Source organism: Helicoverpa armigera, chromosome 2, assembly GCF_030705265.1.
Source record: "Helicoverpa armigera isolate CAAS_96S chromosome 2, ASM3070526v1, whole genome shotgun sequence".
Lineage (NCBI taxonomy): Eukaryota > Metazoa > Arthropoda > Insecta > Lepidoptera > Noctuidae > Helicoverpa > Helicoverpa armigera.
This window is the reverse complement of record NC_087121.1, coordinates 12,322,362-12,350,207: the sequence shown is the minus strand read 5'-3', so window position 1 is coordinate 12,350,207 and position 27,846 is coordinate 12,322,362. Positions and strand designations below refer to the sequence as shown.

Genomic DNA, 27,846 nt, shown 5'->3' with positions numbered 1-27,846 from the left:
AAATAACATGAGTATTTATTTATAAAATGTACATTATTTATGTATTGTATTCACGATACTCTTCTCCTCTTCCTTCTAGAAGCTTCATCACTAATATCCTCAGCCTCCTCCATCTCAGCATCACTCAGAGCTTCTACTATTTCCGTCTCAGCATCGTTTATTTCTGCTTCATCTATAAACAAATTAAATTAATAATAAAAAAACGAAAATAAGGTTTATCGCCGTATCATTAAGAACAAGCTTTTTGATCCGGTACAAAGGTTTGCATGAATTAAGCGGAGTTTCATCCGTTTGGAAGGAACAAGAGTCAAGGACACACAGGGTATGTTTATTATTTACCCGCGGAGATTCATCCGTTTGAAAACTTTATGGGTCACTGAACAGATCACGAGAGAGATGTGTCCCGCCCCCGGATGAAAGTAACCTTTGCCTTTCTCAGGCTCGAAACTATCTTTGTACCCTTTATACCCAAACAAAACTTCTTGTAAATACTTAACGTAAATAAATCCAAAAAATAAAATCAATTTTAATTATAAAACATTCTGGAAATAAAACAAACAGACAGACAGATGGTATACTTCGAATTTATAATTGCAGTAAATTATATGGAAAAGTGACATCATTTAATACTACTAAAATATGGCCTCGAGATGACCGCTACCTTGAGTTAGGTCATGGTTATACATCATCACTTCAAATACAGCGATATAGAGTGGTTTTATGTTATAAAAATCAAATAACGCTTATCGCTTTTCAAGTACCTAAGGTTTTTTGGTAAAATATAGTAATACTGACCATGTGACTTGTTGTTAAAAAATAAATTATAACATTTTATCGTTTTTCAAATACTACAGTAGGATTTCGGTTCTAGCGTGTGAAACTAAATATTTTGTCTATATAGGTTTATAATTTATAATAGGTTTCTGAGCGTGAACTATCCCACTACTAGGCAAAAGCCTCCGGCTCTAATTGAGAACCTCGCTTCTTTTTAGGAAGTCGGTTAAAAATGAATGTGCCTTACCGCCTATTAAATTTAGGCTAATGTCTGAATGTCCTCCGTAATGTCTGAACCAATTTTGACTTGTAATTTTCCACTTCTAGCACATTAAACTCTATATTTTTTTCAAACAGCTCGAATAATCTCGCCAAACTTCATGGCGGTTCAAAATACGACGAATCGCACATCTACTTAACAACACAAATCGATTCTATGAAATGCACTAATCCGATAGCGATATCGTTAGCATGTTTACTCAGTCAACAATCAAAGTATGTTTGCTTACTAATATTTGTTTGTTTGTACTATCAAGGATATAATTTTACGTGTTACGTGAAGGTGAATGCGGACATTGACTTTAACAGCTGGGTATACAAAAAATGTGTTTTGGATTCTTAGAAACTCAATTGGTATAAAAAGGGTAATAACGAATATTATCGGCTTTCTGGTAAATAACAGAAATCTATACTGATATTTTAAGGCTGAAGAGTTTTTTGTTCGTTTGAACTGTCAATCTCAAGGACGACTGGTCCGATTTAGAAGAATCTTTCAGTGTTAGATAACGCGTTTCTCGAAGTAGGCTATAGGCTTTATATTCAGGTGCGGGAGGTAGTTCTCACGGGGCATGGGTCTTTAGTTACATCTTGGGTTTTAAAGTTAATTTAGGCACTTTAGTTATTACTTGTAACATGCTCCGAATTTGGCTATTCGTCAATATAATACAACCAGCCATTCTTAAGTCAACTTCATTCATTCCGACAGTTTTGTAGTCACTAACTTATAACCAACTTCACACCGGCAGAGTTATTTAACACAATACAATAAACATAATAATACCTTCGTTTCTCGTCTCATCAGCTTGGTCAATAGCGTTGAGAGCTTCTTGTAGCGCGGGACCTTTGATCCTGAAGTCTCGAGCGGTACCCAGAGATAGGTATTGATGCCAGTTTAACTGTGAAAAGGATACAGGTTAAAATAGTGGGACTAAAAGTACCATATAATATCCCTAGACATCCCATAACCAACCTGTATCATACTCCAGCAACTAGAACCAATATAGGAGTAAACTCGCCACTGGTCAGACTCAGCAGAGAGATGAACTCGGTGATTAAATCAGCTCCAGATCTTGACATTTACAATATCTCGATTAATACCCTTAAGGCCCAATTACTGGAATCCCAAAAATTGCAACATCGACAAAATGATACGTAAAATGTTATGTTGTTATGTTATTCTATTACTCTATCTTAAATTATATTTTTAGTTACCCTAAGTTTTGATCTCATGATGTTTAGTTTAGTTATTAGTTAACAAGTTTAATTTTAGTTTTACTTTAATTTTAATAAGAAGTGTTTTGTTTTGTATAATTTTATAGTTTAAATTCTATCGTTATTTAGCGTATGTTGGTTAACCTGTAATTGGCGACTGTGTAAGTCCCAGTAATAATTGAAATTGTACTCTTAGATTTATTTACACAGAAGCTGTTGGTAAACCCTTTAATAAATAAATAAATAAATAGTGTGTAATATGAGTGAGGTTATTGGGTGAATGTTATTAATATGTATGCCGTTTAGTTGTGTATATTTATTTGAATAGGTATGGAAAATGTATTGGTATGAATCAAGTTTGCAACGCCATCTAGAACTTATAACTGAAACCGTTTGTATCAAATGGTAACGTAGTTTTCTGTTTCTTTTTTAGAAGTTAATGAGAATTAATTTATTTTTATTTTTAATGGAAGTAAATAAAAACAGTACATAGTGTACAAACTGATTAATGCCATTATATGAACGAGTTTTTTTAGGTTTAATCCTGGATTTGTTGAAAATTTCTGACACAGCAAGTGCTGCGATGGCTTTCATATAATCCTCACCATTGATAACACTTGTTTAATAATACAAATAGTTTTTATTTTTCAACATTTTTTGTATAAAATTAAATGAAATGTATTCAATATTTCAATTGTAGAAAATATGTTGTAAAATAAATAAATAAATACAAATAATAAGAATATAAACATATTTGTTCTAATTACCTTAGCCTTATTAGCGAGCAATATAACCCGCTTGCTAAAGTTCTCGGCCTCCAACACAAGCCGGGGTATGAGCTTAGTCTCTCGCAGCACTTTGCTCGCGTTCTGCTGTTGTTGCGACGCCTCCAAGTACGTGATCAAGTTGTCCATTACTGTGGATAGCTTCTTGCCGCTTAGTTTGAGAAGGCGCTCGAATCTGATGAGGGAATTACATTTTTATGAAGGCATTTTTAAATTGCAGTTCTAATATGTATTTTTTTTTATTTTTAACAGTGACATTTGGAAAGCCGCGTGAGAACTTTATGTATAGTGACTGATATAACCATAAGATGTCGCCAACAGTTTGAATGACAAATTCCTTCTCGCTGTGGACCATGGTTTGAACCAGAGGCGGACGAGAGATCTCCCACCAATCGAGAACACGGCGGTGCCCAGGCAGGGCACACCTGGACTGTGTGGTCCACCGTGCCCTCAGAGATGACCGCACAGTGGTAACAACCGGGCCTCACGGCCCCACGACCGATTCGATGCAACCTACCTCCCGAAACAACTGTGTCCGGTGAGGACCTGCGTCATGCGGTCGGTGAGGACAGTACGACTCCACCGGAGCCACTCCTCAAAGGGGACTTACCATCAGTATATATGGTAGTATATGGCAGGGCATATATGCCAGGGTATGGCATATATGGCAGTATATGGCAATGTATGGCTATACCCTGACTACACTGCATATACAGTCATGGACACATAATTAAAGACACCCCCCGACTCGAAGTGAAATAAATAGTTATGGTACTGACATGAGCTTAAGCACGGTATAAACTGTAGTGTAATAATTATTAAAACAAACATTACATTATGTTCTTTAAATTAAGGACGAAAAATATTTTCTTTCTTTAATACTTTAGATATAAAGCTCTATGGGAAATGAACACTAACTTTTGTAGCTGATACTTGGCTGGTCAGCTAATTAAAGACAGTTAAAGCCCAGTTAAGAAAAAAAACGAAAGATACAAATAGTTGCCATACTTTTTTTTAGAAGTGAGTAAAATACTTATGAAAACTCGAATTAGGTAATAATTTAGGTTTATTTCATTAAAAATTTTCATTTTAGTCCTATCAATAAGACTAGAACAAAAATTCTGGTAAGTAAAATGTTTTAGGCTTTTTAATATTATATTTTGACATACGGATTTATTCATACCACTTGATCTGTAGTGAGGACATGGTAATAAATTTATTATTAAAGATTTCTTATCAATGGCACTAAAAAAGGCATGGTTTGAGAACAACTCAAAACCGACCCCAAGGAAAACTTGTCCGCAAACAGACTTTAAGGCGGTGCTATAGGCAAATAGTGAACCATTTACATGATTCGGTACTGGTTTTTTTGGGAGTCATCTGATGCTAAAAGGACGACAATTGTGTCTGCAGAACTTTTAGACTACAACCGGGTCGGGAAAAGCTGTAAGGCATGGGTATCGGAAGATGTTACTTTTGGAAAAGCACCGCGTGTCCATACTGTAGTTGGCTATTTCTATCAAATGTGAAAGGTGCAGTTAACAAGTGTTCAAAATGTATTTTTTTTCTCATTAAACAAAGGGATACGAATAATTCTAAAATAATGTATCGAAATTAGTCGCCTCCAAAACATGAGATGGAACCAAAATACACTAAGAAACTTCTCAAACAAAGGAGGCGAAAAAGTAATAGTGTGGGGCTTCTCTCCACTACTTGGTGTGGTGATCTTTTAGAAAGATATTATTAAAAATAGGCGAATTCAAGTACTATTATATTTTAGAAATAGCATTTTGTTATATACTTAGCATAATTTACCGGTCCTTAGCGCTTTCCAAATTAGAAAAGTTCTGAAAAACACTGTAAGAGTAGTAAAAAGGACTCTTTGATCGAGCAACTTATGACGGTTTTGGTTTGGCCCATCGCAAATTTAATAGAAAAAAAACTGGTGATCGGCCAGAAAACACAATGGCGATAAGTCATACATGAAACATTGATCAATTTTACACAGATTTTTATGAAGCATGGAAGAAAATTCCCGTAGCGACTTAAAACAAAACTGACCGCTTAGGGATGTCGTGCTGTCATTGAGGTAAAAGGAAATAAACCAAATATTAGTACTCATTAGTATGCTTAGTTACAGTGTAGGGAATGTTGTTATAGAAAAGTACCATCAATAATATTAATAATTTGCATTTCTTCCTCTGAGCAAATGGAGTGTCTTTAATTATATGGCCAGGCCACGTTATGGTTCATACCGCTCGAGATTCGGATAAAGCGAAAAAAAACTTGTCGCGAAGGATCACTGAAGATAGTCTTTAGTTTTAATATTTCACAATGCCCTCTTAAATATTTTAAAATAGAAAATAAAGTTCCAGTAGCAATCAGAAAAAAGAAATACAGATGAAATGCGGCAGCAATTTAAGATTCCAACAGTGTCTTTAATTATGTGTCCATGACTGTATCTCGCACAGCAGCAGCGTGAGCGGGCTCGGCGCCGGGTATAGCATACCCTGCCACACTACTCACCGCACAGCAGCACGTACAGCCTCACAGCGCCGGGTATAGCATACCCTGCCACACTACTCACCGCACAGCAGCACGTACAGCCTCACAGCGCCGGGTATAGCATACCCTGCCACACTACTCACCGCACAGCAGCACGTACAGCCTCACAGCGCCGGGTATAGCATACCCTGCCACACTACTCACCGCACAGCAGCACGTACAGCCTCACAGCGCCGGGTATAGCATACCCTGCCACACTACTCACCGCACAGCAGCACGTACAGCCTCACAGCGCCGGGTATAGCATACCCTGCCACACTACTCACCGCACAGCAGCACGTACAGCCTCACAGCGCCGGGTATAGCATACCCTGCCACACTACTCACCGCACAGCAGCAGCGTGAGCGGGCTCGGCCTGCTTGGCGAGCGCGGCCAGCAGCACGTACAGCCTCACAGCACCACCCAGCACCCGCCCGCTGCCGCCGCCCACGCAGCACCGCAGCTTGCAGCATGAAGCTGTCCATGTAGTTATTTGGCATAGTTGCACTATTATCGACTTGTATACTTCTGTTATTTCTGGAAAAAAAATATAGACAAGTTTATAAAGTGACCTTTACTGGGCTGAGCACATTGGGTGTGCGCGATCCTCGTGCGTGTGAATAGCGCGGGCGCCGAGCGTGAGTCGCGAGCGTGCAGCCGTGTGTAAACAGTTCAAGCGGCGTTCGTGTTGCGTTTTAACCCTTCGTCCGCTATCCCAGCCGCCTACTACTGTTCCGATCAAGCAAAACCGATGCTCATATACGCAAGACGAACGCTCGAGCCTAATGTGAGGGAGGCTTTAGGTCAACTAAGCTTCGACTTACTACGCAGCAATTTCACTACCCATCCTACTCAGTAAATAGCAATCTTACTACGCGGCGTACACTATGAACCCGAACAATCTATCGACCGACTAAAAGGTTGCAGTATGCTGACAAGGTACTACTCTTAAGGTCCAAAGCATTAATTTAGTTATTATATTTTAGTCCAGAATACCTCTTTCAATCCTCTGCTGAGCGGCATGAGCAGCAGTATTCACAGCGACCGTAAGATCCCTCGCCCTGCCCAACAGATGTTCCACGCCTTTAGCTCTGACGGCCAAGTGGTCGCATATAGTGGTGAGTACTGTATGTCCTGTGCGGGCGTCTATTGTGAAGAAGCTGTTCGTGTCCTCGCCTGCTGAGGTATCCTCTTCCTGATAGGAATTTGATGGTATCAGTAAAAAATACATACCAACATTACCGAATTGAGAACGTCCTCCTTTTTGGGAAATTGGTTAATGTTAGTGCACAAATGACTAGAAGCATACTCAGCCATTTGTAAACCAATTTTGTCAGTAAAGTAACAGTCGGATACGACGTATATACTCAAAAAAAGTTCAGTCCAACTGATAAATTCTTAATTGTTTGGTTGCGTACATACGTGCAACAATGCCTCTACAACTTTCGTGTTACCGGGCGAAAAAAGTGATAAAAAAATCCGCCTGTTTGACAATGCTAAAGTTGACTTTCGAAATTAACTACACTAAAACTGAAGTCCGATATGCCAAAAAGTGAATACACATTCATTAATTTTTTATACCTTTAATATTTACATATACATAGGAATAAACAACATATACTCACATCAATCCTCCCCAAAGCACAGGACAGTTTAGCGATCAGCTCGTCCAACAGCGTGGCTTCTTGCTGTTCACTGTATGATGACGTGAGTAGCGGCCCTATTAGTGGGAGACAGTCTTGCTTGCTGGTACGGATGTAGTCTTCTAGTTTTACTAGGATCTGGGAATGTAAAGCTTTATTTTTACCATTTGTAATTATCATCATAAGAGTCAAGGGTGTATAATATACCTGGAAATATTCAACTGTATAATTTTATTCTGCAGCTTTTATAGGTCTAAGAAAGATACGAGTAAACTAAAAAACCGGCCAAGTGCGAGTCGGACTCGTGCACGAAGGGTTCCGTAAATTACAGTTAAATCAACCTATCTCAAAAACTATAAGAGATACTTTGATCAAATCAAAAATCGTTGAAAGAGTTAATTAGCATGCATCACCTCTATTTTTTTTAGAATTTTATACCCCGTAGTTATAAAAATAGAGGGGGGGGGACATACTTTTTACGACTTTGAGAGCTGATATCTCAAAAACCGTTCACTTTAAGAAAAATGTTTTTTAGAAAACTTTATATCATTTTAAAAGACCTTTCCATTGATACCCCACACGGGTATGTACATCGAAAAAAAAAATTTCATCCCTCAGTTACATGTATGGGGGGCCCCACCCCCAATTCTTTTTTTTACTATTTAGTGTCATATTTTTGTAGCGGTTCATACAACACATATTCCTATCAAATTTCATCACTGTAGTACTTATAGTTTCCGAGTAAATCGGCTGTGACAGACGGACAGACGGACAGACGGACAGACGGACAGACGGACAGACGGACATGACGAAACTATAAGGGTTCCGTTTTTGCCATTTTGGCTACGGAACCCTAAAAAGGTATTACTTGGAACTTTTAGCAAAGGACAATCGAAGAAGCATGACGGACTCTCTACTGCCCACTGCAAGAAAGGGGTAAAATGACGACTCCCTAATAAATAAATCAGGAAAAAAAAATTACAAATTATTCTTATAAAAATGTCGCACATTCCAAAGAAGTAGTAATCAAATAACAACTTTCCATAACAGGTCTCAACAGAACCTTGATCCTTAATGCACCTGAAAATAAATCTTAAACTCACCCTAGTCTTCTGGGGACACGATGCAGTGGGTGTCTCCAACAACAACGAGGCTATTTGTATGAGTACCGCAAGCTGTTTCTTCACTATAACATCTCTCTCATCAGGAATACTGTCTTCTTCTATATGTAGGAACGCCACGTGGATGTTTTCTAGAATTATTGAGAGGCATTCTGCTCCTGTCTTGTCGGTGTTATCCGCTGTTGAGAGAAAGATATTATTACGATAGTAGCTTTGGCCCGCTTCCTGAGGGAACTACTCCGTACACCCGGTTAACAAGTAGGGTAGTGTTCTAGTTATATGATAAACACATGGAAATGTTGACTTCCGTTTTGACTGTTTTATTTAATTTTACGATTGCAAGACCAATTTAGGACCGTCATTTTACAAAACTGCATGCGCAAGGCTCAACTTGAATAATGTTATAATATGTACCCAAGAACACAAGATCATTGTACAGGGTGAACAAATGGACTGAAGGAACAATTTAAAAGTCTAATATTTTTTTCTTCGTTTAACCTATCGAAACATAAATGTGTATGTACGTATATTTGGTACTCACTTATAGTGGTTAAGAAGGAGTCCATCTTCAGCGAGTAGAGAGGCGAGAACAGAAGACTGAGACAAGTCTTGAACACCTCCAAGCATGCCACCGCGGTCTGATCGTCGAACTCACACATATCTTGGAACCTAATAAATATTCATGGAAATGTTAAATTTTATAAAGCTTAAATATAATTTTGCTACATAATAATCTTCAAAGTCACTCCTACCTTCCACAGGCTTTAACAAAAGATAAAAAAGTCTAAAAATATGATCTCCCTGTCTTTAAAAGTTTTAATTTACCTACGGACACAGCAGTTGTACAGGACAGTGGCTATGTTGACCACGTGCGTGGCTACAGCCTTCTTCTCCAAGTGATCGCTGAGTAACACTGAGTGGATGCATCGCAGTGCCCAAATGTGGAAGTAAGTAGCACTTGTAACTTACCTACGGACACAGCAGTTGTACAGGACAGTGGCTATGCTGACCACGTGCGTGGCTACAGCCTTCTTCTCCAAGTGATCGCTGAGTAACACTGAGTGGATGCATCGCAGTGCCCAAATGTGGAAGTAAGTAGCACTTGTAACTTACCTACGGACACAGCAGTTGTACAGGACAGTGGCTATGCTGACCACGTGCGTGGCTACAGCCTTCTTCTCCAAGTGATCGCTGAGTAACACTGAGTGGATGCATCGCAGTGCCCAAATGTGGAAGTAAGTAGCACTTGTAACTTACCTACGGACACAGCAGTTGTACAGGACAGTGGCTATGCTGACCACGTGCGTGGCTACAGCCTTCTTCTCCAAGTGATCGCTGAGTAACACTGAGTGGATGCATCGCAGTGCCCAAATGTGGAAGTAAGTAGCACTTGTAACTTACCTACGGACACAGCAGTTGTACAGGACAGTGGCTATGCTGACCACGTGCGTGGCTACAGCCTTCTTCTCCAAGTGATCGCTGAGTAACACTGAGTGGATGCATCGCAGTGCCCAAATGTGGAAGTAAGTAGCACTTGTAACTTACCTACGGACACAGCAGTTGTACAGGACAGTGGCTATGCTGACCACGTGCGTGGCTACAGCCTTCTTCTCCAAGTGATCGCTGAGTAACACTGAGTGGATGCATCGCAGTGCCCAAATGTGGAAGTCACGGCGGGCGCGGAGTTGATTGCGCTGGTCTAAAGACGACCATGGGACGTTGTCACTGTAAATAAAGTATGAATGAGTTATATTATATTCGTAAAATAAAATAGTGTCAACACATGATTAAATTCTAAAATTCATGATAATCTCTTTCTTAAATTTTTTACTTGGATTATACTAGATCCTTTATATTTAAGAACTAGCTGTTTTACTCGGGTCTTGTGGGAATTACTGCTTGCGCCTACGTCACCCCGGGAAAAGTGTAGTCTCTTGAGTCTAGTAGAGGCTTGAGGCTTTTTACAAACAAAAAAAAACAAAAAATGCATTAAATAAAGTTTCAGCTGGAGTAGCAAATTAAATTTTTTTAAAAAAATATGTCAATCAACATATACTATATAGTAAATTATATCCACATACCCATACAAAAGTTCAACGACCCTGTAGCACATTTTAGTGTCCCACAAACACGGCAGAGGTTTGAAAGGTCCCGCCTTATCCTTGACTAAGTTGGACAACTTGACGGGAGCTTTGCCTTTCTCCTTCTGCGACTTCTGTGATTTTTGACTCTTCTGCGACTTGACTGTCTCTCGGGTATCGTTTAGAGATTTGTTACCTTTTTTGTTTGCTTTTGGTACTACCTAGAAATAATGAAAATATAATTTTATATAATAATAATCATTTTTTCAGTGACTGCAGTTTTTTTCGGGCAATTAGGTTGTTTAAAAGCTTCTTCGCTAAGCATCGCTTTGATAGAGTCTGGGCCAAAGCCTGCACTATTTTGTCGAGACATATCTCACACTAGCTTCTTTCAGCGGTTTCACCCGCTTCCCGAAGTAACTGCATCCCGCACCCAGACAAAAAGTAGCCTATATTCGTTATTTTGATACATAAGCTATACAACAGCAAAGTTTCATCAAAAAATCATCTAGTACTTTGTGAATGTGCGTGAAAGATGAACAAACATCCATACATATAAACTTTCGTGTTCAAAATATGTATTATAATAGTAGGATTATAATGTAACTACATAAATAACAATACCTTAGTCTGTTCCAGCAGCTGATTACTAGCTTTAAACAGCTTATACACCTTATTAGCGACATCTTCACTAGTAGTCGTCCACTGCATGATCGTATGTGCTATCAGAGTTTCGTAACATTGTAACATTTGCTGCACTTTCAGGCATTTCGCTTTGGATTCCGGGGTTATGTCACTGAGGCTCGAATCTTCCTGAAATTATAACTTATTTATAGATGATGTATTTTTATGACATATATTTATGGGTCTTAAAAAATAGAAATGTGTCACCGTGTTACGCAGCCTAGCCATCAAGCTTACATCGTCAGATACCCCATTCAATGGTGTGGTTCCCCAGACAAAACCGAATGAAATGCTGTTGGGCATATGACGATAAGAAGGTGACATGGGTTTGTTGCGCCACTTCTTCTCAGTAATAATACATCATGACGGCAAAAACGAGCCGTTTTTCAGTCATGAATGAATGCTTTTGAGTTTACACTTCCCGCTAATTATTCAGACAAGCAACGTTCCCTTCTTAATATCTAGTAAACAATCTATCTCATCCAATAATGCCTGAACAATTGAAAACTTTCAAATGGCAAACTTCATAATTACAACTCATAGTTACGTGGACAGAAACCCACCAAATCAACACTAAAGAACTGGTCAGCATCACACAGCTGCTGCAGTATCCTGCCCAGCTTACTCTTCAGGTAAGCTGTGCCAGTCTCCACGGACTGGCTGGCGAGGATGTCTTCCAGATCCTGCTCCTCACCAGGTTGGATGAACATAGTAGGGACTCACCAAATCAACACTGAAGAACTGGTCAGCATCACACAGCTGCTGCAGTATCCTGCCCAGCTTACTCTTCAAGTAAGCTGTGCCAGTCTCCACGGACTGGCTGGGGAGGATGTCTTCCAGATCCTGCTCCTCACCAGGTTGGATGAACATAGTAGGGACTCACCAGATCAACACTAAAGAACTGGTCAGCATCACACAGCTGCTGCAGTATCCTGCCCAGCTTACTCTTCAGATAAGCTGTGCCGGTCTCCACGGATTGGCTGGCGAGGATGTCTTCCAGATCCTCTTCCTCACCAGGTTGGATGAACTGGGCGACGGCGTAGAGGAGATGGGCTATGGGCTCCTGGTAGATGAGAATATATTTTGTAATGTGGAAATTTTTATCCGTTTTTGATATTTATGATGGCTAGCATACAGAAATACATTTAAATTATTTTGTAAACATTTTGAATTACAAAGACTATAAGTAGGTAAGTATGCATGACACTCTTATTTCAATAAGATTCTCAGTTACATTCTTTTTATGAGTATAGCTGTCCTAAAAAGCAGGTTAATTCCTATTAATATTTCTTTCGGAAAAACTTATTCATTGCATGCGAAATATCGCGAACCACCTAAAAAGTCGTTTTTTGAAACAAAATATGTTCTTACAGTTAATACAGCAGTAACGCCATTAATCTGCACACACTTGTTGAGCAGCAAGGAGGATACTCTGTCGCCCTCGGGCACGAACTTGCTCAGGTGCTCATACAGCAGCTCCAAGATAGACTCGTGGAGCGACTGCTTGTCTTTCGCGCATTCGTAGATTTCTACAAATTATTTGTAATTTTGTTCATTTATGTAGGTACCAATACTGAGAAATAAGGTAAAATAACCCATAAAAGCCAAATGTGTATGATAGTGGGTTCCATATTTTTTGAGACATTTAATTGAGTTGAAAATACTAAAATTCTGATTTTCGTTGATACATTATATAATAAAAATTGCCTACTTGTATAGAGTAGTTGTTTGACGAACGCGTCTTGTACGAGACATCGTCGCAGTATGGACACTACCTCCATACACATTGCCTCGTTCCGCACTCGTGATGTTACACTGCAAGAAACAAAAATTAAAAAAAAAACAGTAAATTCTGGGTCTCCGTAACTTTTTTGCTAAGCTTTTTATTTTAACCTGTTACGTTATGTATGGTGATTCAATAAAATGAAATACGAGACTGCCACCTGATAAACACAATCCCACAATATAAACGGCTTTTCCTAAGTCAAAGCTTCAGATCTTCACGAAATTACATACATTATCAAATCCCTGAAGACCCACATCTACTAAGCTCGCCAAACAGAGACGATTCGAATCGCAAAGCTGCCTCGTATTTTACCTATAAAATCTGCGTACATTCGCAAACAGCCCCGACAGGTGTGCGCCGAATCGAATTGACCGACACACGAATTGATAGACAGTTGCATATCTACACCGCGCCGCCCGCCTCCCCGACGCGATTCGTTTCGACTCGACGCGCCTCAGTCGACGCGGCGAGACCGTTGCGAACTAACGTACCTACACTTATTCCCCGGTATTAGTGGGCACAATAAAAACTCTTTTAAATCAAAATGAATGAAAGAACATTGATATCTCTAGTACAACAGTATACGGAACTATATGACCCGGAAGACCCGCATTATCATGATGATCAGTGTCGGATGAGTATATGGGAAGAAATTGGGAGGAATACGAATGAAAAGCGTGAGTTGTGTTTTGGTATTAGTGGAAAATATTATTATTAGTAAGAACGTGTTTGACACCAATTCTTGCGATTACCGGTTGTATTTTTGATCAAATCAAATGATCAGCTGATTCCTTGAAGATTTGTAAACACGATTAGATCCGGTAGGTGGCGCTGCTATCGATGTTGTCTGATAAGGTTAGGTTTTATTCGCCACCTACTTTGTTTATATTGATCTATAGTTACAAAAAGTTTTTACTTCATTATTCTTTTCTTGGTTTTGTTGCCAGAATATGACCTCATAACTTGATTAACCAAATTTGATCCTCTGAGCCTTTTCCCAATCATGTTGGGGTCGGCTTCCAGTCTAACCGGATTCAGCTGAGTACCAGTGCTTTACAAGAAGCGACTGCCTATCTGACCTGCTCGACCCAGTTACCCGGGCAACCCGATACCCCTTGGTTAGACTGGTGACAGACTTACTGGCTTCTGACAACCCGTAACGACTGCCAAGGATGTTCAATGACAGCCGGGACCTACAGTTTAACGTGCCATCCGAAACACAGCCAATGGTGTCTAAGATATACTTAGAAAGTACATACAAACTTAGAAAAGTTGCATTGGTACTTGCCTGACCTGGGATCGAACCCGCGCCCTCATACTTGAGAGGTTGGTCCTTTACCCACTAGGCCACCATGACTTTTTAACCAAATTAACCAAATTTGATAAACAATATTAATAAACAATACAATAATTATTGTTCTTAAAGAGTTTTCTCCCATACTTACTTAAAACTCATCAAGCTTAGAAACAAATAAATTATTTTTACTTTTTGATGATTTTAAATCTTATTTTCAGCGTTAGCATGTAAAGAAAAATGGAAAAAGATACGCGAAAACTTTAGAAAGGCAATAAACCTTAGAAAAAGTAAAAGCGAACAAGGTTTGAAAAACTTCAAGCCAATCCGCCACGGGAAAGAACTAAGATTTCTAATCCCATACCTTGAACCAAATGAATCCGAAGTTCTAACAAAATTACTATCTATATCAAGCGATGATGAAGAAAATAGTAACAATACACCACCACCAAAAACTAAAACCGTATCAGTCAAAAAAATTACCAAAAAGAAAAAACCTGAAAATATATCCGAACCTGAAAATCCACACCCTGTATTCCAATCATACTTACCTGTAGAAAAAATATACACTCCTGAAAGGCAAGAAGAAAAAGACCCTACAGTGGATTTTTTCAAAAATCTGGGTGAAACTGTGAAGACTTTTCCACCTGATGTTCGAGTGCGTGTTAAGAGAGCAGTTTTTAGTATTGTTAGCGAAGCTGAAGAAGAAATGGTTACGGGGGAAGCTTTAGATCGTAAGCCGTGACTGTAATGTGGTTTTTACATTGGACTTTTTGTGTTTCTCCGTTGGAGACACAGTGAGCAAATGTGGCAAAATACGAGTAAACGAATATCTAAGTGAAAACTCGATTTTATTATTGTGAATAGGTATGTCTTTCCGTAGATATTGGGTTGCAATTTCAGTGATACAGTTTGCATATCAATGAACAATTAAGTGATTTCTTATTTTTGTGAAATAGGAGTAAATGGACATTAATCAGAGCCGAACGTGCCGAACGAAACTAATTTTTGAATTCTGTGATAAATAATTATGTTAAGGAGGCAGTTCTGTAATTTTTGAAAATATGTCTAATCATAATTCGTTGGCATAATGTTTATTTTTAAAGTAAATAAGGCAACAACTGAGGTTAACAGTTTTTTTTCTACGTTATAAGCGGCAACATATCCTATCGTATCGACAAATGGGTACTAAAAAGATGACAATAGTTGCAGAACGTTACTAAAGCCATGTATTCACTGGGAAACAATGTTTCAGATACACAGTTTCTGAAACATCACGTAGATGTTTACAGCGACAATGTTTCGGAAACTGCCGTCCACACCGTCAGATGTTTACAATATGTCGCCCAAGGAAGTAGTGTTGTTGTGTGGTGCCTACATTTATTTGCATAAGTCCATTTCTAGTAAAAAGAAAAGAAAAAGAAAAGAGAAATTACTTGCTATGAAGACATTTATTTGGCGTTTATAAACAAATGAAACACGCGTCCACACTTGTATGCACATGTTGCGCAACTACATGCGCATGTTGCACGTAGTGTTTACAGAAACAAAATTATATGTTTCTGAAACACGTAGATTTTGTTTCTGAAACAGTGTTTATAAACAATTGTTTCTCAGTGAATACATGGCTTAAATATTTTAATACTTACGTGAGGCAAACAGCAAGTCCCTCTCTACCTTTTAGCAGCATGACGGAGTCCTGAATTTTTTATATTGTTCAAGTCAGGCTAAGACTACATTTTTACCCACAGCGGGAGGGGTCATTTGATGATTTTTGACGTCGTTAAAAAAAAAAGACTACATTTTTTAAAGGATACACGAAAGAAGGTGGGTTTTAAAAGCCTGCCAATTCCTTTCACTTCACATATAGAAGGACATCCAAAATATGCACCAAATTTTCATGGCATTATAAAGGTAGTTAAACACTTACACATTCCCCTGATGCGTAGCATGCAAATCCACAGTCAACTGAGTGAGGTAGGAATGTGCGCTGTACTGATCACTGTAGCTCTGACTGCTAGTCACTGTGGCACTCACACGCACGTGACGCAGCACTGACAGGAAGCCTGATAAAGCGAGGCAGCGGTGTTGGGAGTCCCTGGGTAAAAAAGCAGCATAATGCGAATTACGCATGGTTAAAAAGGATTCCATACCGTTAAGCAATCTCCGTGATAATTATAGACTTCTTAATAAAGCGGCAGCAGATACTTATTACCAGTGAAAATTACAACTGTCTAACTATTCATGATTTTAGGAATAAAGCTACTGACGGACAGACGGACGGACAGTGCAGTTTTAGCAATAGGGAACCATGGATGGACAGTGGAGTATTAGTAATAGGGTCCTGTATTAACCGTAGAAAAAAAACTCCCCATTCAATTCATGTATTTTTTGTCCTATAATATGACTGTTTTGCATTAAGACAAAACAGGTATTATATGTAGAAGAAAACACAGCAATGATGTGAAGAAGCAGTCCTATGATTCTGTGAAAATATCGAGAATATCAGTCATATCTGTATACAAATCGAGAATATCCTCCCAATTTCTGTCACCACAGGGCTATCTGTCATACTTTACCGCCAAATTTTCAACCGGCGCCATTGCAGTCTTCATCATCAGCAAGAACCTTGGCTCATTGCTGTGTTTTCTTCTACATATAATACCTGTTTTGTCTTAATGCAAAACAGTCATATTATATGTCTTCGAAAACACAGCAATGATGTGAAGACCTGTTTGATATCTGCTGGTGATCAGAAATTATAAAACACAAGAATGCAATGTGAGAGTAATATAATTTACTAGGTATTTCCTTATAACAAACCTTCTTATCACTCTCTTTGAACCATCTTTAACTTTCAATATTTGCTGGGAAAATGTTAAGAACAAAATCCAACCACACTATTAGTTTAAAATATTTATATTTTTCTTACCAAGAAACTCAAATTAAACAATTCAATATGAAAACAAAAAACATAACTTCCTTCTTAGGATTGATAAATAAAATGCAGTTTAACTGCCACAAATTAACAAATAATTTTCAAACATAAACACTTTAGCTGTTCAGCCTTAATAATTGAGATCAAAATCACATTATCATAAATAATCAAATATAATCACTATTAATCACATTGTTTTAAAATTATTATAAAGTAGACCAGGGACATCCTCACTGACAGGCTTATTTATATTTCTACAATAATATTTAGAAAAGGTTTCCACACACTTCCAGTTTCCTCTTTCTAATATCTCCTGTATAGGTCTATTGTCTAGCCATCCCTGGAGGCCACTGCTGACCTTATGCTGCCTGGAGAGTAGCCATCTATCTGTGCCAATTTGAAGGCTGACCTCACCCATCCTGAGATCATGGTCTTAGAGGCAGGCTTTGTATCACCGGTGATTGATATAAAAAGGGAATTAACATTTGTAGCTTGATTGCGTCTAGTCTCTGAAATCTTGACTAACTTCTTAACGTTAGTGACTGGGCAAAGCTTAGAATCTTGGTGCTTCATGAGAAGCCAGCCTGATTGTCTATGAGAACTTGTGTCTGTTTTTGAGCCAAATTTTGGCCAGAATGTAACTGTGTCCTCAGTTTCAGCATATCCTTGATCACCAAGCTCCAAAGTGTAAGATCATGCAACCTTCGGCCAGATGCAAGTAAAAGAATCAATGCATTGTGTCTGCTTTGATAAAAAAGAGTGTCTGGAAATTCTGAAGACTTTAACCACTCATACAATATTTTAACATCCCATACTGGTAGCTTTGCTGGGCGTGGTTTAGCTAGACTCACTGCCTTTAAAACCTGCTGAACGAAACAATTTTTGGCCAAGTTCTCAACCCTAGGTGCACAGTAAGTTGAGACAGCAGACTTGTGCAACATTACCGTGCTGTATGCAAACCTTTCTCTAAGTATAAATTAGCTAAAAATCTGGCTAGGTCCTTGCCCTCTGGGCACTTATTATCCACTCCATGGGATTCACACCAAAGTATCCATCTTTTTAAAGGTGCACTATATGTATTAATAGTGGAGGGGCGCCAGCTACTTCTCAACAATCTTTGTTCGTCTCTGCTCCAGTCCTTTACTTGATCTCCCCACCCCAATTTTCCAAGCCTGAAGTACTAGCTTGTCCACTGACGGTGGAGGTAGTCCCGTCGTCCTGTCCAGCAGCACCTCCCTCAGGTTCTCTATGGGAAGTGGGGTACTTGCGCGTGTCTTCAGGTCGGGAAACCAAAAGCACTGGGTCCACTGTGGCGCTATCACAATGTATGTCCCTCTGGCCTTGTTCAGATGTGCCAGAACCCTGGGCATCATGCTTGGAGGTGGAAATACCCAAGCTGTCTGAAAGTCCCAAGTTTGGCTGAAGGCGTCGCAGAACTCTGCGGAGCCATCCCTTGAGTCTAGACTGACATACCTTGAAACTACTGCCGTGTCTCTTGTAGCGAAGAGATCTATTTCTGGAACCCCCATTGTCTGAACACTGCCTCCGTGGCAGGTGGCAGCAGGTGCCACTCGGGTACTGACTTTCCCTTGACAGGCAATCTGCAATGCCGTTTAGGTTTCCTGGCAGGTGGTACGCTGTCAGCGTTATGTTCAGCCGACAAGTCAACTCTAACAACTGGGTTGTTAGGCCTAACAGCTTCAAGGACCGAGTCCCGCCCTGATTCCTTATGTACGCCACTAGAGTCCGATTGTCGGTCTGAACCAAAATGTGGGCATTCTGTAACAATGACCCTGTGACCTTATTACCGCATAAACGGCATACATCTCTTTTAGGTTCGAGTGCCAGGCTTTTTGGTTCGTGGCCCATTTGCCTGAGATACTTGCTGTTTAGACTTGCTCCCCAGCCCGCATCCGCTGCGTCTGTGGTCAAGAAATGCGTTACCTCTTTCTTGAGTAACGGGTTTGGACAGCCCTCTACTGCTTCCAACCACCACCGGAAGTCCTCTCGCACTCCGGAACTCAAGTTTCTCTTCTGGTTTCTCCGGGAGAACTTTCTCAGGAAGAGTTGGGCCTTTCGACAGTGAAGACGGCCCTGGGGAATCGCATAGTTGGCGAAGTTTAGTTTTCCCAACACGCTCTGCAACTCTCTTAACGAGCAGTTGTCCCGCTTTAATAGCTTTGTCAGGGAGGCTTTTATTCCTTCTACTTTTCTGATGGGCAAGGCGATTGTTAGGTACTGAGTATCCCAGACCAGGCCCAAGTATTCCAACCTGTGTGTTGGTTCCGTCACCGACTTCTGGTAATTCACGTGCCATCCCAAAGACTCCAAGACGGCCAACGTTTCCGCAACTTGTGCCATTAACTTGGATCTGTCCTGACAAGCTAGGAGGAAGTCGTCCAAATAGACCAAAAGACGAATGCCTCGATTCCTGAGGATCTCTGCCACCCAGTTTGAGACTGCCGCAAATACACGGGGCGCCGATGATAGGCCAAATGGCAGAGCAGTTAACTGGAGAATTTCTCCATTGTAAACAACCCTCAAAAACCGTCTGTGAGTCTCCGCGACACACAAATGGAAATAGGCTTGATGAAGATCTATCTTCACTAACCAGTCGTTTGCTTGAAGAAAGGTAACTATGTCTAATTGTGAAATTAGGTAAAAATGCTTTGTGGCTATGTACCTGTTCAAAGCCTTGAGGTCGAAGATGGGTCTCAATCCCCCATCCGCCTTCTTTATTAAAAACATTTTGGAGAAGAAACCGGGATCCACCACTGCTGGCTTCTCCAGGATGCCCTGCATCTTTAAATCCTGAATCACTCTTGTCATTTCCAGGGAAACTTTGGTGGCTATACACTTTAAAAAGTTCTGACCGGGGTATGTCAGGGGAGGTTTGCTTCTGAATGGCAAGCGGTAATTGGCTATAGTGTTTAAAATGAACTGGTTTGCTCCCAACTGAGCCCATCTCTCCGTGGAGAATTTTAGGCAACCTCCTCTGAACACCCGGTGAGAGTCATTCTTCCTTAGATCTGGTGGACTTATCGTTATTGGCTGTGTTAGTGGAACGTCGACGAAAGGGCCGGTTTTTATTAGAAGTATGCTTAAATTTCTTATCAAACTTTCTAGACTTATTTTTAAAATTATTTTTTCTATTTTGAAAGGGCTCACCCCGCTCTGTAACTTTCCTTTCCTTGAGGTAGGTTGGAGTATTCAGCCAGACCTGAGACCCTCCGAGGGACTGTATAATAGGCTGTAGTGCCTCTCTGCTAAATAAATGTTCAGCACTAGGTGGAACATTCCTCAATGTGTTCCTAAGGTTCGTATTTGAAATTTCTTTCAAAATCCTGTCCCGCCTAACCTCAATAGATTCAGATCGTTTTCCACAAATAATTTGCATTGTGGTCTCTGAATTTTTGTAACTCGAAGACCCAGGTCCAAAAACCTCTGACATTTTGTCCACCAATGACTTAGGGTTCAAATTAGTTGGATCCGCGCTAGCCCAATCTACAATATTCTGTAAACCCGATTTCAACAATTGTCTTTGCTCTAAGACTTTGTTAGATATACCAGCTAAAAACATTTCAGTAGCAGCTAAATAATCCTTATTCTTATTAAAGTGACACAACTCATCATTGACCATAAGGCCTGTAAATCCTGGGGTTGCAAGGCAACCTTGCAAAGCTTGCTTGTATCTAATGCCCTTCCAAGCCTGCGAGTCAAATTGTTGCAGCTTATTTAACTCATTAAACCTATCCTTATCACTAGGTGGAATATTTTTCTTACTGTCTATCTCGGTGCTTAAGGCACCCAAATTTAGAGAGAGCGACTCGGGCTGTGCAGGCAAAGTAATAAATTGTTCCGCACAACTGTCCTTAGCAGCAGAAGGCTGCGAGCTCGTTATTGTACTATTTGGCGCTGCCCTACCATTATAGCAGTAACCTGACTGATATAAACTTAAGTAATTAGACAAATACGCCATTTGCGACATCAAAGTATCAACACGAGGATCGGTACGGACATGTTTAGACTTGTACTTACGGTTCCTCGCCGACGCACGAGAACGCTTATTAGGCAAGGGCGAAGCCGTTCCCCCCTCAAACTCCGAGGATGAGGAGGAACTACTTTCCAACGCCCTCGAGCTTGTCGACGACGATTGCCCTCCATCCGGAGCGGCCGCGTCTCGCTCGCGGTTCTCGCACGTATTACTCACCGAGTCCATTTTATTATATAAACTGCCGTGTTTTCTAAAGTAAAAGCACTGAAAAACTCACTTTTACACTCACTTTTTAAACTTTTTGCAGTTGACAAAAAATTTTTCATGCGTTTTGAACGAATCACAAGAATGCAATGGCGCCGGTTGAAAATTTGGCGGTAAAGTATGACAGATAGCCCTGTGGTGACAGAAATTGGGAGGATATTCTCGATTTGTATACAGATATGACTGATATTCTCGATATTTTCACAGAATCATAGGACTGCTTCTTCACATCATTGCTGTGTTTTCGAAGACATATAATTTGTAATTAACATTCACTTTTGAAACTTAGTACAGCCATTATAAATATAGTACAGCACAACAAACCTAGAATAAAGTCCTTTCCGGCACACCATAACCAGAGTATCCCTGGTCCTCGTACTGAAGTTGAGGAGTGGATGTACGGCATCCAGGACTGATGCTGCAGCCTTGTAGTCTGTTGGGGACGGCTGGCAGTTCTCTAGTATCGTGCCCAATTGAGTACAGCGTTCCACTGACACTGGGGTCAACTTGCAGAGGACGTAGAGGCAGTCTGGAAGAAAAAAATGAATGTAGCAGAAAGGCTAATGTCCCCATTTTGGGGGAGACCTTTGTCAAGGGTAAGGCCTTTGTTCAGTTGTAGACGTCATTAGGCTGAGACGATGACTAGTCGATTAATGGGGGAGATAAGTTATTTGATGTGGAGAAGGATTCCTGTTGAGGTTTCAACATTCACTTGATAGATACCTAGATAGAAACACTGAACTTAAATTGCATCGACGATATTTATAGAGTTGCTAGCTCTTCCCCGCAGTTCCATATGCGTGCTGAGGGAATTACTTGAAGCACTTGGATAAAAAGTATCCTATGACCTTTTTCAGACTCTTGTTTATCTGACTGGCTGTGCCTTGCTGAGCCGCACAGTATCAGCATACCTGCATACTGGCGCTGCGTAGTATCGCTGCACAGCTTGTCGGCCAGCTGGCTCAGTATGTGGCCCGCTGTCTCCGGCTGTGCCTTGCTGAGCCGCACCAGGATCAGCTTGCCGTGTGACCAGCACGTTTGGGCGACTGGTTTCAGACGGGAGACGGAGAGAAGGAGGAACGCCAGGTTGATGAGACCAACTACGGTTAGCTGTCTGTGGTTGGCACTGTAACAACAATAATCATCCTCATCATCATCATCACAGCCATAGGACGTCCACTGCTGAACATAGGTCTCCCCCTTAGATCTCCACAGATACCTGTTGGAGGCGACCTGCATCCAGCGTCTTCCGGCGACCTTTATGAGATCGTCTGTCCACCTTGTTGGTGGACGTCCTACGAGAAATTTAAAAATAAGTATATATGTTACGACTATTGCCTGGCTACACCGGCCATATGCGGTTAAATTCAGTTGTATCCTCCTATCTTCTTGAAATCTGTCATCTCATAGCAGTTCCATGACAGTCCATGTAAAACACTGGTACTCCGCTGCATCCAAACCCAACATAAAATAGTGAAAAGGCTAGGCAGTTGATGATGATATCTCTCTCGAGAGAAATCTCTGGAAGAGATTTCTTATGAAATAAGCTGTGCTTTTGTACTACATATTTATCTACTTTTCTTCCTGTCTGTATTCTATATGTAACTGTGTACATAAACTTTTAAATAAATGGTGTACCTCTCAGTAGTGATAAGCTTGAGCACGCTGACGACGTCGACGTCGGGCGGCGTGACGGCGCGGACCCACGCGCTCTCCTTCGCTCTGAGGTCATCCATAGCACGGTGTTCTAGCGTTGTTCTTATTACCTGGGGTATTTTTATGTGTTAAAAGTGTCAAGTAAGAGAACGCATAAATTAAAAGATAACGAATTAATGAATGATATATAAGTATGAAAATCAAATTACAAAAGCAAACAGCAAATTATGCAGCATAGTTCCCGCAACACTTTCGGCACATTGCGTGAGTCGCGGCAAAGAAATCAATTTAGGTATCGATAGATTGTGAAGACGCGAGAAGAGTATGAACACATACGCGTATTTGTGTGTTGAATTGAGTGGCGGACCGCCATTATGTTTCGTGAGAACTGCACTCTTTGATACATACTTGATACATGTACTCACTTTTTGATACAAATCAAAAAAATTATAAGAAATATTTAATTCTTAAAAATAAAAGTGATAAATAACTTACATCCAAACAAACAGATCTAAAATCAGCTCCTTTATCAGACATAGCTAAAGCCAGATCTATGATGAAGGGAGCCCTCAGCAGCTGTGTCTTCGGCCACAGCTTGATGTGCTTGCGGACCAGCTCTGGGTCTGCAGCACCTTGCGATATGTGGTAGATGCAGGTTGATAGACAGCGGCTCAGTTCTGCTGAACTGTGTGGCACTGGGGAACAAGGTATGTGGTTAACTCAGGAGGTCTATGATGAAAGGAACAGCCTGATGAGCTTGCGGACCAGCTCGGGGTCGGCAGCACCTTGCGATATGTGGTAGATGCAGGTGGATAGACAGCGGCTAAATTCTGCTGAACTGTGTGGCACTGGGGGGACAAGTTGTATGATGAGAACAATTTTTTTCGAGGAATCTGATATGGCTGAGAATTCACATACATTCACAATTCAGGTACATAAGGTGATACATAGAGGTCTTGCATAAAGGAGTATTTAGATGTACACAGGAGGAAGGAAGGAGTACATAGGAATTATACATATAAGAGGGCACATAGGGATACATAGTAGTGGCCCAGGTGTGACAGCACCAGCTCCAAGTAGTACGTCTGTCTGTCACATACATACTGACACCACTCACCGATGTCATCAATATCGATGGTGGTGGACTCGGAGTCCTGCGGCGGCGGCTCCAGCTTGCTGTACAGCCGCACGCTGAAGTAGTGGCTCAGGTGTGATAGCACCAGCTCCAGGTGGTACGTCTTGCATAGCCTGGAAACCATATTTATCATTTGGCAAAACTGTCTTGCAATGTACCCACAGCGAGAGGAGTCATTTGATGATTTATTCCCAAAAAGGGGATAAAATAGTGGTATATATAGGAGGATTATAAGTAAACTTACTTGAGTAACTGATGCACTAAAGGAGGTAGTGTGTCTGGTGGTATGTCTATGATATAAGAACATATCTTGTTGACGACCTGCTTGTGGTCATTGCGCGATAGCTGCATATCCCTGGAAAAAGGACAATTATACATTGTACCACAATTTCATTCATATTTCAGGGTAAACTCTACATCGCCATCTAACACCAATCCCACCAAAAACATTAAATGTAAAAAAATGCCAAGTCTCTCGATGCAGTCTTTCCATCGTAAAAAGTTTTGAGATCTCATAGAAGCCAAGTCCTATTCAAAATATTTTGTAGTTATAAATCAACATTTAGTAATTGTATCAATAGTTTTCTTTATATTATAATTATAGTGACTTGGCAATGAACACAAGAAGAAACAAATAAAACGGCATATTTGGATTTAATTTTCTTTTGGTTTATCCGTGTCGTCCCAACCGAATTTCGGCAACGGCAGTCAGTCTTAGTGTACTCTCGATTCATTTACTTTCTTAAGCAATGGCGCGTAAGGTATTCTTAATTATAGTATTGGGGCATGTAGTCGGTAGTGACCATCATGATTCACACATAACAAATAATCTGATCACTGGTCTCGTCAGTAACATTTGCACATAATTCCAGGCAGCAAGCAGCTTTTAATTTGTGCTCATTGCCAAGTCACTATAATTATAATATAAAGAAAACTATTGATACAATTACTAAATGTTGATTTATAACTACAAAATATTTTGAATAGGACTTGGCTTCTATGAGATCTCAAAACTTTTTACGATGGAAAGACTGCATCGAGAGACTTGGCATTTTTTTACATTTAATGTTTTTGGTGGGATCTCATTTTTTTTTTGTAAGTGTATTTCTTTCTTTTTTTTCACGTTCCATTACACTATATTTACAATTACTACTATAACAATATATTAATAGGGCTTAAACTTATATATGTATATATGCATATATATATATGTATAATAAATAACTAACAAACTAAATAGAACTAAACTAACTAACAAATAACTAACTAAATAAATATATATCTACTAATTTACACACTATAACTAGCTAAACTAAACTAAATAACACGTAAAGTTCTCCGAATATCAATTATTATCACTACAATATTTTTTAGTTTCGAAATGGTTTTTCATAGACAGATGGCGCTATCAAATGAAATTCATCGAATTATTTTGAAGTACTACTTAGACTGCGCTTTGTAACGAAACCATAGCGCGATTCAGACAGGTACAACGCCATCTATCGAGCGCGCATACCATATTTATCGCAATACAATGGAGTTTTAACTTTATTAATTTAATGAATTATGAACTTTATGTATTAATTTGTATTAATGATAGTCTATGTATTACATTTATATTATTCTTTTCTATTCTATGTATGTATTCATCCAATTGAATAGGTACTTAAACAACGAACAAAGTTAACAATGCAGTCAAAATCCATACATAATGTTCTTGCCAAACCGCAAATATAAAATTGTTTTCGATGGCATATTATTTTTAATGTTTTTATAATTTTTCCTTTATATGTTTCTAATGACCTATCTTGGTGCAAAATTTGAAGTTTCTAAGTCTGCTAGAAGTACCTTAGATTTTTGATGATCTGTCAGTGAATCAGTGAGTCAGTGAGTCAGTGAGTGACAAAATGATGTAACTTTGATCGACCGTAACTCCTAAACTATTAATTCAATTGGCATGTAATTTCGAACTTAAGCTTGTTCTAATGCCTACTATTATTCACCGAAAACCCAAACTCCTAGCTTTGTCCACGTCGAAGATATAGGAGGGGCGAAACAGCCGCGAATCGCTTCGAGAAAAGATGGTACGGCCGTGCCCGTTTTGCTCGAGACTTGGCTGGGGCACTGCCGTGCCCCCAGATAGAATAGATACATGCGATTTTAGTGTTCTAAATACCAATACCAGAAACAAATAAAATAAAGAAGTAAAACTTCATCACTACTGGCTGGCATAATATGACTTTTGAAATTAGAAGACTCTTACTAACTTGAACATAGCAGCCAGTTGTACAAGCTGACGCTCCGTCCAGCGACACTGGCATAGAGTGTGAATGCACTGCTCTTTGTACTCTGTGGTAGTTAGCTCTGACCCGCAGTGCTTTATCATGTCGTAAGAGCATATGGCGTTGATGCTTTCTGGTAGGACATCCCGCCAACTGGAAACAGAATGTATTATGATGAATTCCATTGCAGTGACAATATTTTATTTATGCTGTACTGGTATTTACTGTCTATGCACACAGAGAATCTATACAATGCAAATTACGAATCAAGATTATTGATTGATCCTATTTGGGTGAAAATTGGATTGGGGAGGTTGCCTAGTAGAACCAGGGGCTGACTGATATAGGATACTTTTTATCACCATCCAGGAACACTCAGTAGTTCTCTTTGCACATTGGTGCAACCACAGACATAGGTAGCCATGATCTAAAGTTGCAGTAATATTCAAAAGAATAAGTAACCAAACTCACATCATATTAACATCACTATCATTGACTATAGACTGAACACAGTCACTGGACCATCTCACTAGATCATCTATGGGCAGCCTCGGTAGCTCCAAGCAAAGTCGGCTAGTAACATCTCCGCAGTGAGTAAGAGATGTGGACTCCTTTCTCATAGTCTGGAGTACTATGTCCACAACCTGGAAATAATTTGAAGATCTTTCTATCAAAGATATCTTAATAAAAAACCTAAAACTTGTTTAGATAATTAAAACTAGGCAATTTTTCATGTTTCTAATTGGAATCAATGAGACAAATTTTGAAAAGTGTACTAAGTGATTATTTGAATTTTGTTAATTTATATGGGTAGGTTATAACTATTCACTATCATACTACAACCAACCCAAAGAGTATAATAATATATAGCGTACTTATTATTTATAACCATTTGAGTAACAAGTCGAGACTTGTTATCTCATCAACAACAACAAACTTTACCTTAACTTTGTTTTTACAAGCAGTATCTGGAAATCCATTGAATATACAATTGAGGAGATCCCCGCCATCACTACTTACAATACGCCGAGGCAGAAACTTTAATATCTGCAATATAAATCAATCAGAAATATGAATATGTACTGGAAACTTTTAGTAAACAAACAAAACCTGTGTGTGTTTTAATTTAACCGTTTACCTGTTCGATTTTAAGTTGGCAGTATTCACGTAGCTCTTCGCGTTTGGCATTTACATGTCCAAGCTCTTTAATTTTCGCAAATACTTTGCTCGGATCCATGATAAATCTTTACTTTTGTGAACGCCCGCCAAAACAAATCAAAATTACAAAACACGATTGACAATCTATGACACTTCCAAGTCTTCCTACTAAGTTAACTATAGATTTGAACTTACTACCATATGGTTTTATGCTC

At 39.7% G+C, this 27,846-nt stretch overlaps 1 protein-coding gene across 1 annotated transcript; it reads right to left on the bottom strand.

Annotated features, from left to right (window-relative positions):
- On the bottom strand, positions 1-27,785 carry LOC110378338 (Fanconi anemia group I protein homolog). The gene is made up of 25 exons (XM_064040435.1): positions 27,612-27,785; positions 27,416-27,520; positions 26,945-27,117; positions 26,459-26,626; positions 24,436-24,546; positions 24,174-24,304; positions 23,552-23,751; positions 23,039-23,166; positions 22,312-22,526; positions 21,725-21,929; positions 16,135-16,302; positions 12,836-12,939; positions 12,496-12,653; positions 12,008-12,187; positions 11,065-11,253; positions 10,441-10,661; positions 9,905-10,084; positions 8,901-9,028; positions 8,342-8,538; positions 7,221-7,376; positions 6,592-6,790; positions 5,943-6,132; positions 3,033-3,225; positions 1,835-1,949; positions 1-172 (listed from the first exon to the last, which is right to left on the bottom strand). Exons 1-25 carry the CDS (start codon positions 27,708-27,710, stop codon positions 51-53), a joined length of 4,035 nt encoding a protein of 1,344 aa, XP_063896505.1. The 5' UTR covers positions 27,711-27,785; the 3' UTR covers positions 1-50.
- Between the last annotated feature and the right edge of the window lie 61 nt (positions 27,786-27,846).

Coding starts and splice junctions, on each gene's coding strand:
- LOC110378338 (XM_064040435.1), bottom strand. CDS start 27,710: ATGGATCCGAGCAAAGTATTTGCGAAAATTAAAGAGCTTGGACATGTA. Junction 23,752..24,173: donor CATCGATATTGATGACATCG/GTGAGTGGTGTC, acceptor CTTGTTCCCCAG/TGCCACACAGTTCAGCAGAA. Junction 10,085..10,440: donor GTCGTTGAACTTTTGTATGG/GTATGTGGATAT, acceptor CTTTATTTACAG/TGACAACGTCCCATGGTCGT.